At 43.2% G+C, this 12,065-nt stretch overlaps 1 protein-coding gene across 1 annotated transcript in view; it reads left to right on the top strand.

The window, feature by feature from the left end:
* Positions 1-12,065, top strand: part of FCHSD2 (FCH and double SH3 domains 2) — a 111,272-nt gene that overhangs the window by 86,997 nt on the left and 12,210 nt on the right. Inside the window, exons 11-12 of the mRNA XM_029961469.1 lie at positions 934-1,050; positions 2,126-2,230. Of these exons, the coding sequence (XP_029817329.1) occupies positions 934-1,050; positions 2,126-2,230 (222 nt within the window). The remainder of the gene's footprint in view (positions 1-933; positions 1,051-2,125; positions 2,231-12,065) is intronic.

Here is a 12,065-nt window from a genome sequence, read left to right as displayed (position 1 = left end):
TGGAGTCCCCATCCGTGGAGGGATTTAAAATCCATGTGGATGTGGCACTCGGGGCCATGGGTTAGTGGTGGTCTTGGCAGTGCTGGGGAAAGGTTGGACTCAATGATCTTGGAGGGCTTTTCCAACCCAAATGATTCCGTGATAAATGCACTGGGTAGTGCAGTTATGGAAATGACAGATTGGGAATTATTTCAGTCATTACATACTGAGAAATCTTCAGACTTCCAGACAGGTTCTGTTCCATCTGTAGACAGGAGAGAACTACTCATCTTCCTTCAGCTGGAATTTCTTCAGGGGGAGAATTACTAAGAACGAGCCTAAATGGCCCGTGGGATCACACTGAACCTTTCATCTTTAGGAACAAATCCTTCCCTGGGAGGGTGGGCAGGCCCTGGCACAGGTTTTCCAGAGAAGCTGTGGCTGCCCCATCCCTGGAAGTGTCCAAGGCCAGGTTGGAGCAACCTGGGCTAGTGGGAGGTGTCCCTGCCCATGGCAGGGATGGGACTGGATGGTCTTTAAGGTCCCTTCCAACCCAAACCATTCTGTGATCTTTGCTTCCTGTAACGATTTTTACCTCAGAAATCAGGTGAATCCTTGGATATTTATTCTTTATCTCTTGGATTTGGTGGATGGCTGTGCCTGTATTTTTGTTGGATTCACTGTGGCTGTCTGTCATTGCAGTAGAGCTGTGGTTGTGTCCAGTGTCACACTGATGCTCCTGAAACTCTTGTGAATTCCTGGGAACTTTGATTTGCATTTTCCACGGCCTGGTCCCATCCCAAAATCCAGTACAGTTGTTTTGCTCGTGTCCTCGTTGTTTCATGTGAAACAAGACTGATTAACATAAAGTTTTCCTGTATGGAAACACCATTTTCCCCACAGAGCTTCCCCCTGGGGCTGTGTCAGGACTCATTCCCTTGTTTTCTGTTCCAGAGTCGACAACTGGAATCGGAAACTGGAACGACTGAGGAGCACAGTCTGAACAAGGAGGCTCGGAAATGGGCCACCAGGGTGGCCAGGGAACACAAAAACATTGTCCACAGCCAGAGGGTAGGTGGGGGACACTCTGTACACAGGGATTTGGGGCATGAAGGAGGGGCACGAGGGATTATTTCTGTCCTGTCCCCCCTCCCTGCAATTTTCATCCCAGCCTTTCTTGGTTTGCAGCTCCTCAGGCTTTGTCGTTGTGTTTTGTTTTTCCCATGGGAACCTGAAATCAGAGCTGCTGCTTTTTACTGCAAGTGCCCACCCTCCTCCTGCTCAAATTAAACTTTCAGGGGTTCTCTTATCTCCCTGGGATTCTCCTACCTCCACTCTCTCATGTATTTATTACCCATGTTCATTTGGGGATCACAAGTCTTTTCAACACTGGGAAAATCCATGAGTAGTGTGCACTTTAAATCTAATCTTAAGGAATAAAATCGTGTATTGTTGAATTTATTTCTATCTATTTGGCTTAGAAGAACCCGTGGCTGTGTTTGGCAGCCTAACTGGGGCATCAGATATTTTGAAAGGTGTGTTTTAGAGTGAGAAAAAGGACAAAAGTTCTTTGCTTTTCCTCCGAAAGGCAGCCAGGGAGGAGTGTGTTGTGTTGTCACCTTACTCTGCCTCATTTCCCAAACATTCCTACAGTTCCCACCCCAAGTGGAGCATCAGCTGCAGAAAAACAACGTCCTAAATGCTCTGACATCTCTAAAAAATGTTATGACACTTGGTCTAGTGGAAGGTGTCCCTGCCCATGGGAGGGAGTTGGAACAGGATGATCCTTAAGGTCCCTCCCAACCCAAACTCTGGGATTCTGCATTCCTGACATAAATATGCAGCAACATATCCCTTTCAAATATGGAATTACCAACCTATAGATGAGTCGGTTCCTACCACAGTCTGATGTTTTGGTGAAGATCTGGAAACCTTCCCCTAAGTGGAATGTCCATGTGAAATTCTGTGCTCTCAGGTGCTGTTTTCCCTTGTCCATCACCTTTTTTCTTCCCAGTGATGGACCATTGCCTGTAATTGAACAGTAATTGTTGGGAATATTTATCCTAGTAGATAATAACCATCATAAATATTTATCCTGGGAGCGTTTTGCTGGTGTTGACTCCAGGTGTTTCCCTGTTCCTGGCAGACCCTGGAGGAGCTGGAATGCCACGGGCCCGTGATGTCCGAGCAGAGCCGAGCGGAACTGGAGCAGAAAATAGACGAAGCCAGAGAGAGCATCCGCAAGGCTGAGGTGAGCAGGGAATTCCCTGGGAGAGATTTGTGTCCCAGCTCTTCTAGTTTTGGTGGTGGGACTGTAAATTGAAGCGTCAGAAATCAGGGAATTTTAAGACGCCGTTTTTTTTCCCATCGTTTCATCCTTGTCAAAGCGTGGAGTGAACTCGATGACAGGCTCCGGAGCAGAAGAGGGATGTTCAAAACACCTCCTGATGATGAGTGATTGCACTTGCTGCGTTTGCCACTCTCGTGCAAAGGTCAAGGAGCTCTATATTTAGGGGCTTTATCTTAAGCAAGAGGAAAAACAACCTCGAGTCTGCAAGTTTCCCTCTGCTTGGAGGAATTAATACCAGCAGAGGTGATAGTCGTATCTCTGTCTTGATGTGTTTTCTTCTGATGTGCTTCTGCTGTAGTTGGGTTTTGATAGAACAATTCAGAATGTTGACGGGCAAACATCAGAAATAATCCTTGTATCTCTTTCTGCTTTCCTGGGAGGTGTTTTGAAAACGTTAAAGAGGTTTATGAGGCTCGCTGGGGGTTTAGGAAACGCTCAGGAAAAGATAAACCAGCTCCCTATTTGGCTGCCAGTGCTGGGTTAGTGCAGGTGAACTGTTTTCATGGCCATTGATTCGAAAACTCTTATTTCAGGCACCAGGAACTAATCTGTTGCTTTTTGGATGAGTGGGTTGCTTAATTAAAACTGTAGAGCAAACCTAATTGTTTCAGTGAAGTGCTTCTCATACCTCAGAGTACCTGAGGTAATTAGGAATGTGATTTACAGTTGAAGAGGTTGGAAAATACAGGGGGAAATTATTCCTCCTCCTGGTGGGAGAAACACTAAACTCCCTTTTTAAATATGCTGAACCAAAAACCTAAACCCAACAAAAAGTTGTTTAAAAACCTATTTTGAGTAAATTGTTTCCAACAGGCTCTGAAATACTTCATTCTCTGTGTGTGTGTATATATAAATATATATATATAATGATTAGTTATAGTTAATGATTAAATATGCAAGGGCAGGGAGCACAAGAATGCAAGATAAGAGCAGCAGCAGCAGCAAGAAATAAAATCAGGATTAGAAGTTGCCCAGGAGAAGGTTCTCCCATCAAAATATTATGAAAGGTCCAAATGAAATCAGTTTGGAACTGAAGTGCCAGAGGGTGGAAGGAAAGTGCCAAGAAGCAGAAGTTTTATATAAATAAACATGAATTATTTTCTCCCAGAGATGTGTTACAGCTCATAACAGCCAAATACTGTATTTTCCTGGTTTTCCAGTGTGTTGAAAACCATTCCTTGCCTTCCTCATTTTTGACAAATTCTGTTTTATTTATATATTGATTTACATTTAACAGTTCTGTTTCACAGCAGAATTCAGGGCAAATGTCAAGTGACTGAGTCTGGGACTCAGTGACTGGGGGATTTTTACTGACTTCTCTCCTCTGATCCAGATTTTCTGCTGCATATTTTAAAGTCCTGAAGTTATCCCTGAGTTTTTGGGATGGCAGGTCCCACTTTGTGGGACTTTTCTGTATTGCCACCACAGTTATTTATAATATAAAATTGTTTATTTTTTTAAGATAAGCCAGTAAGTGAATTCAGGGAGCTTTTTTTTTCACTTCCACTTAGGAATGGCTTTTTCTTTAAGCCCCAGCCCCTGTTAGGCCCACTTCTTCTAAGCCTGAGTTCAAGACCAGTGATTAGACAAGAGATTTTTACACATATAAAATCCCAGAGAAGAAGAAACTAAGCTTTGCTTTAAAACCTTTTCTTTGGGAATGCACTGATGATTCTTTCCAGCCTATAAAACCAGACATTGCTGCGTGTTTAAGTGCAGCTGATGAAGTTGGAATTGCTGAGGTTCAGGGAGGGGAATGATATTTGTGGGAGAAGTTCCCATTGGGTATTTGGGGTGTAGGGAGGGTGGGGAATTGTCCTTTCCCTGTCCTGCTGCACCATGTTTAGGTCAAGGAGCTGCAGCTGGTGAGTAAAGCAGAGCAAAGAGACCCTGATTTAGCTCAGTGCCTCCAAAAGGTGGATTTCAGGATCATGAGGAGGGCTGGAAGGTTTCCAGATGGGTGGCAGGAGTCAACAGCCAGTTACTGGAATTAAGGAGGAGACAAATTTTCCCACACTTCCTGTTCCTCAGAAAAAGAGGACTGGGAAAGTGGAATAAGAGAGATTACACAGGTTTTGTTCCAGGTTGATGTTTCTAATTCAGGAAATAAATCAAGGTGGGGGGAAACAAGTCCCCCAGCCAAGGCCAGAAGTGTTTTCTGGGTCACATTTTGGAAGGTGTTTTACTCCTTGGGAGTAAAACCCACACACCCTGGGACAGCCCAGGGGAATCCCCCCTGGAACACTCTCCAGTTCCTTCTCACCTTCTCAAATCAAACCTTAACCACCTGCACTTGGTGCTGCTGCTGCTCTTGGGAAGAGTCATTATTTTGTTTTTAAAGGATCTGTGCGTTCCATTAGTGCTTGGAAAACACTTGCTGAGTGTTATTTCATCCCAGAGGTGTTCTCCCATCTTCCTTTTGGGGTATTTTTTTTTTGTATTCTTCTCTTTAAATGCTTATTCTTTTTATGGGAATTTTGATGTCTGGAGTAACCTGCCTGTTCTGTTTTGGCTTCTTACTCTGCTCCTTGGTGTTTTTTCCTTTGCAAATCCACTCTCTTCCTCCTTTTCTTTCCTCATCATTCCTGAAGGGGAAGATAAATTCACGGGCACGTTGGGATTAAATTCTGCCTTTTTCTGGCAAAGCTGTGTTGGTCATCACTAGACATTTCCACTTGTTTTTCCCTGAGGAATTTTATATCCTTGACAGATCTCTCTGGTGCCAGAAGACAGAGCAGGTTCAGGATGAGCTGAGCCAGGACCTTTTGGGGAGGATTTATGGGCTTTCCCCAGGGTGTTTTTGGGCACAGATGTGCTCATCTCATTTTCCTCTTCCTTGGAGACCCTGAATCCACTAAAATCCAACCCCTGGGAATAACTCAGGATCCGTAGCATACTTATAACTCATGGTGTAAATGTGTTAGGTTTAGTTTGTGATGGTGAAATTTGGAAGCACAGCAAAGAAATCAAGTAAAAGTGGATCAGGATCAAGAGATGTTACAGAAACCCAAGTTTTTTGTCTTAAAAGGTGCCTGAACATAAAACCTCAGTGGGTTACCCCTGATTTTTGTCTCCCTGGGATAAGGAGGTATTTTTCCTTGTGATGTTTCAGTGGAGCAAACTCCTTGATTAAAGTTTGGGGAAAATTAGCACTTCCAGCAGTGTTCCTGTGCAGTTGGTACAGGGCAGATGTGACTGGGACTGAGAACCAGAGCACACATTTCCTTCTGAAAAACAGACAGTTTGGGGTTTGTTGAAGGGTTTTTTTATTGTCTTGCTGGCTTGTTTTTGGAGGAGCTGTTGGAATAATGTGAGATTATGACTGATAATACCTCTGGCACTGGCAGAGCAGTAAAATTGATATTAATTAGGAGAGTTTAGATCTAGAGAAACTCCACCACTGCTGTGGGCTTGGATAAAGACAAGCACTGAGAGCAGAAGATGCTTGTTCAGATTGAAGGCAGCACAATTCAAGCATCATTTGGAAAGGAAATCAGTGAAGAAAATTTAGAATTGATACTGAAATTGAATTTGGAAAAACTGATAATTTGGGAGAATCAACCATTCTTGCAGCTCCTTTGCACTCACTCATCCAGCTCAGGTAACTGAACCAGAACTTGGGTGTTTTAAGCTTTGATTTTTGTGGCAGCAGGAAGGAAGGAATTGAACTTTCCATTCCTCCACAGCCTGGATCCCTTTATTTTTCAGCTGCTGGGGACAAAAATGTCCTGTCTCCACTGATCTGTGCTGTGGAAATAGGGAAAACACAAGGTGAAGCTTTCTAGAATGCTCCTTTCCTTTCTCCAGGATGGTGGGAGGTTTCCCATTTGCTCTCCCTTTGCTCAGGAAAGGTCTTGGGGCCTCCACAGCAATTAATCCTGTTTGCACTTCATTATGTTTTGTCTCATCAGTTGTTCATCTACAAGTCTCAGGAGAGTGTTTGGACCAGATTAGGCTTGGTTAAGACTCATCAAGGTGCCGTTTGCTGGGTTTGATTAGTTCAGAGGCAAAAGGGCCATTTTTAGTGGTGCTTGGAGGGCTGTTTTCTCCCTCTGCCTTACATCTGGGATATTTATTGCTGGGCTGTGCTGACAGTTGTGTTGCTGGCTGAGCTCCTGGGCTGGCTGAGGCCCTGGGTTATGAATCACACCCTACCTGTGGTCCTGCTGCATCTCCAGCAGGCGTGGTTCCATCTCATCCTGCCTTTGCTGTGTGTGCTCTGCACTGAAACATTCACCTGCAGGGATGGTGTCACTCCCTGCTCACAAACAGGGGGAGAAAAGCAAATTCTGTGTGCTTCAGGAAAAGAAATGAAATGGGAACACAGAATCACGGAATGGGGTGGGTTGGGAAGGACCTTCAGGAAAGGAGAGTGACTTTTTGCTCAGCAGACACTAATGGGACAAGGGAGAGTGGTTTTAAATTGAGAGAGAGGAGGTTTAGGTGGGATATTGGGAAGGAATTCCTGGCTGGAAGGGTGGAGAGGCCCTGGCACAGGTTACCCAGAGAAGCTGTTGGCTGCCCCTGGATCCCTGGAAGTGTCCAAGGGCAGGTTGGGCTTGAGTCAATGGACTCCTTTTGGTAAAGGATCAGGAATTAGGCTGGGCTACAAATATATTGGTTGGCTTGTTTTCTAGATTTTGGGTTTGTTTTCATTCAGTTCTTTTGAAAGGTGAATCCCACTGAAAATCCAGCTCAGTTCCATGAACCTGGGGTTCAAATGCAGTGTAATCTATTTTACAGTCATTCAGGTGCTGGGCTTTGAGGGGGTCTCTAGTCCAACCTCTGCTTAAATCTCCCTCATGTTTTTGGTTACAAACATCCACAACATTTTTCACTGTATTCAGAACCAGTATTTATTCTCAGGACTGCAGAGAAATGTGCTAATAAGGGTTTGCATCATACATTTTATATACATTGCTTTTTCTGTTTACAGATTTGGGATGATTTCCATTCAGCCCATTACCAGTAGCCTGGGAATCACTTCGTAAACCCTACAAATCCAACACTGCCCCCATCTATTCTCCATCTCCTTCCACTTCCTAAACCCTACAAATCCAACACTGCTCCCAACTATTCTCCATCTCCTTCCACATTTAAACCCTACAAATCCAACACTGCTCCCATCTATTCTCCATCTCCTTCCACTTCCTAAACCCTGCAAATCCAACACTGCTCCCATCTATTCTCCATCTCCTTCCATTTCCTAAACCCCACAAATCCAACACTGCTCCCAACTATTCTCCATCTCCTTCCCCACCAACTGCTTTCCCCTTTTAGGGATTTTTAATGTTTTATTTGCCTGGGCTTGGGAAAAATCCATCTGTCAGTCCCTGCAGGTGGACTCTTCTCCAGGAACAGCTTCCCCTCTGTTTTCTTAACCTTGGAATTCACTCTTATCTGTGTCAGGGTTTCATTTCCTCTTTGCCTCGTCTGATTTTACTCCATGCAGGATATTTAGCATATAAATGAACTCACTGGAATGTCTGCACGAGCCTCCTGCCCATCCTCCCACTTAAAAAACCCACTCAGTGTTGTGTTGGAAAATGTCATTTATTAGTTCATTCCCCAGGATCCACATTTTGGGTGAGTCTGTTGGATAGGATTTATTTTTCTGTTTTATTTTTTTTTTTTGGTTGGGGTGGTTTTGGCATCGCTGGCTTTCCATCCCAAACACCACCAAGGCAGTGAAAGTTGAATTTTGTGGATTAAACTCCTCATCCATCCCTATTTGAATAGCAGTGGACTCTAAATTGTGTGGAATAAGACTCACTTTGGGGTTGGAGGAATTCATGGCATTCCAAATTGGAATTTGAATTGTTTTTAAATAAAAGTGACTCGTAGTCACATTTATCTGCCACTGAGCAAATAATTCCAAAATTGAAATGCTACATTGCTTTTCAAGAAAAGAATTCTTTCATTTTTATAGCTTTTCAGGTATTGGCCTAAAAATTTCAACTAAAAATGTTCCTAAATAGGGGCAAAAATAAAAATAATGTCTTCCCAGAATGTTTTGCCAAAACCTTTCCATGTTTCTTCCTTCTTGGCTAAAACAATTTGCCAGATGAGTGTCCAACCACTTGGGTTTAGTTGTGGCAGTCCATGATCCCAAACTAAATGATCCCAAGATTCTCTGATTTTGTGATGTTCTCCCTGCCACTAGAAAAACATGGAATAAATATACTATATATAAATATAAAAAGTAATTATATATAAATATATACCAGTGGAATAAAATATTTCTCACAGAAGATGGTTTAGGTCCACTTGTAATCCTAATTAATTATCTGAACAAGCTCATGAAGTGTAAAATAAATAATTCTGAATTCTTCAAGAGGAAAAAAAAAAACCCTGGGCAGGGCACTGGGGTTGTTCTGCACCCTGGAAATCAAATAAAAAGATCAAATAAAGCAACTCTGTTCTCCAGAAAATGTATCTAACACTGGTTTTAACAATCCTAAACCAAAATGTGGGGTGACTTTAGATCAGCTTTGCTGGATTTTTGGGTTTGCTTTTGACCCCAACACATTTTTAAAAGGCTTTGAAAACCGTGTGTTTGGGGGATGGAAAAGAACCACTTGGGTTTTTTTCCTGGGAACAGGGAAAAACAGCTCTGGAGGATTTTCTTGCTGGGTTTCATTTTACTTCCAGAGCAGTTGCTTATCTTCATCTTGTCTAAGCCATGGGTCTCAAACCTTTGCTTAATTAAGGCTGGAACAGTAAATAAACAAAATTATTCCTTCTTCCATGGAGAGCAACGAAAGGTATGTGAGGGACAGATAACAGTGTTTATATTTTTGAAAACTTTGGGGTTGTTGTTGTTTTTTTTTTTTCCCCTTTCATCTTCTCCAAACCTCCCACCAGCAAAGGGCAAAAAACCAGCTCAGAGAAGCAGGAACTCCCCAGAAGGGTAAATTTTGTGGGTGGCTCGTGGTTTGAAATCAGGGTAAAGACATCCCGGCGTTTAATTATGAAATAATAATTGGGGATTGGGAATTGTAGCCAGCAATTTCACTGGGAAAGAGGGAAATGTTGGTCCTGCAGGGAGGTTTAATAACAATGAACGTTGGGCAGCACCCAGAGCTGGGAGCCAGGGCTGGATTCCGGCATTCCTGGGCTTTGGAAACTCAGCTGCCTTCCTGGAATGCTCGGAATTGCTGGGAAAAAGAGTGATTTTAAATCTTTTCAGGTCTCTGAGTGTGTGTCAGGGGAGGGCTCTGGGGCAGGAGGGACAGCACGTGTGGCCAGGGGAGTCCCAGCGGGAGGGAAAAGCAGGGATTGAAGGGATAAAATGGAAATAGAGGATGTTTTTGAGGGAGCAGGGCTTTGGGAGTGGGTTGAGGCTTTTTTTAAGGATGTTCACTGGTGTGGGTTTGCAGTGTAATCCAGACCTGGGGTTTGTCAGAAAGCGGGATCATGGAATCCCAGACTGGTTTGGACTGGGTGAGACCTTAAAGTTCATCCAGTTCCACGCCCTTCCATGGGCAGGGACACCTCCCACTATCCCAAGTTGTTCCAAACCTTGTCCATCCTGGCCTTGGACACTTTCAGGGATGGGGTAGTGCCAGTTTGCCACTGAAAACCTGAATCCCAGAGCCCTTGGGGTTGGAAAAGCCCTCCAGGATCGAGTCCAACCCAGCACTGCCAAGGCCACACTAAGCCAGGTTTAAATATGTCCCTGTGTGAGAAGCAGAGCAAAGTTTTAGACTAATAACTGGTATTTTTATTTTGATTTTTCATCTAGGTAGGAAGCTGTTAAATCTGGTCTAATTATTTAGGTAAAAATATAATCTCAGCTCATAAATAGCTTTCAAGTGCAGGCCTGACCTAATGCTGGTAAACTTTTATGGTTTGTCTGCAGTGGAATGAATCTCCAAACATTTGTGGTTTGGAGCAAATATTTGTTGACTATTAAAACTACTGGGTGTAAACAGAGAAGGGGGAACTCCGTTGGATTTGCTGAGTAAATTAAAATTAATTGAATTAAAGGCACAGTCAAGGATCTTGGAACATCTTGTTTATTTTAGGCAGCAGGAGGATATATTTGACTTGATAAATCTTACTCTTCTAGCTTACCTAATTTTTAAAAAAATCACATTTTTTCTGAGCAGAATTAAAAAGAGTGTCTCAGAAGTGCTTTGATTGTTTGAATCAGGTTTAGAATCAAAGAGTTTTAAAGTGAAAATGGAGCCGTGTTTGGGGGTTCAGCTTAACAATAGTTAGAGTCATTTATTTTCTGACTTCTCAGTAGAAAGAGATGATTCTCTGATTCTGTTACAGCAACATGTGAAAACCAAGGAAAATACCAGGATCAAAAACAAGGAAAATACCAGGATCATCCCAGCTCAACACAAATTTTTATATATATAGTAAGGATTTTGTGTAAGATTATGATACCAACTGACATTTTAATTCACTGTACACGTATTTTTTCATAGTCTGCTGTGCTTCAGCCACTACTGAAAAGGGAATTTCCCTCTAATTTTTGCCTGGATCCATCTGTTTTTCCTGGTTTTGCTTGGATTCCCAGTGCTGCTGACAAGTTGGTGTGTCAGGACAGGCAGTGATGCTGAAGGAAGGAGCTTCTGATCCCCGTGGAAGGGACTGGAAGGGAGAGAAAGGACATGAAACCTTGCTAAAAATGGCCAGTGCTGTGAAAGGAAATGCAGGAAAAATTCCAGGCTGTGTCAGTTGTTTCCTCCAGCAGTGACTCACTGAAGGAATTTTGGGAAATCACTTGATTTTTGTTGCTCTGCTGAGCAAGTGCAGCGGGAGGGTGATGATAGAGCTGCACTGGACATAAATATGCTCAGATTTATTCCTGGGTTTCTCCTCCAGTTCTTTGAAATTCAGAATGTCTTGAAATTCTGAATTTCTTCATACTGCTCTTCCCATTGCTCCTGTTCAGGCTGATGAATAATTTGGATCAGGGTGGTGCTTTGCCATGGGTCTGTGCCCAGGATGCTGAAGTCAGCCCAGCTGTCAGAAAACCCCCATTTTTGTGCTGTTCTGAAGACAAAACCCACGAAACTGTTTGTTGGAGCGGGATATTTATTTAATTTTGGACTTATTAACATCCTTTGTTTCCATAACAAAAGAAGTTTCCTGGGATCTCTGGCGAGTGCTGATGGAAAAGAGTTGGTGGGTTTGTGTGTGTTTGTATCACATTGGGTTTATTGATGTTTTAGTCACCAGCTCACAGGGGCTGCACACTGGAGTATTTGAATTAATGTCATCAATTTAATTTAATGTTAGAAACTCTGGGTTGTTGCACTTCAAAAATCCTTCAAAAATCCGCTTGAGTGTGTGAATACGGAAATGTAACCTCCGAGATGTTCTTTTAAAAACCCCAACCTGTGGAACCGGCCAGGCTTTTACATCCCTAGAAAAACCATTCCCTGACTCTGGGCTCTGACCTGGCTGTGTTTGGGTGTTGTGCTGGTTTAAAGGTAAACCAGCAGGGGAAATGAACCCAACTCAGAAGAGAGATTGTAAGTCAGAATAACAATTTAATAAAATAATACAATAAGTGCGATTATACAGACAAACGATTGGTTTTAACCCACAAAACCCAAATGTATAACCCAGCACCCTGGGGCACGGACAGAGTGGTGTTCCTTGAGCCCCCTGAGTCCAAAGGAAAAGGAGAGAGGAAAACCTGTTGGTGAGAGTGCTGGTGCAGTCTGGTTGAGAGTGGTGGTCTCAGTCTGGTTGAGAGTGGTGGTCTGCAGTCTTC

This window comes from Manacus vitellinus, unplaced genomic scaffold (genome assembly GCF_001715985.3).
Source record: "Manacus vitellinus isolate BGI_N305 unplaced genomic scaffold, ASM171598v3 scaffold_35_pilon, whole genome shotgun sequence".
NCBI classification, from domain to species: domain Eukaryota; kingdom Metazoa; phylum Chordata; class Aves; order Passeriformes; family Pipridae; genus Manacus; species Manacus vitellinus.
The sequence above is the reverse complement of the archived record's forward strand: the minus strand, read 5'-3'. Positions and strand labels throughout refer to the sequence as shown.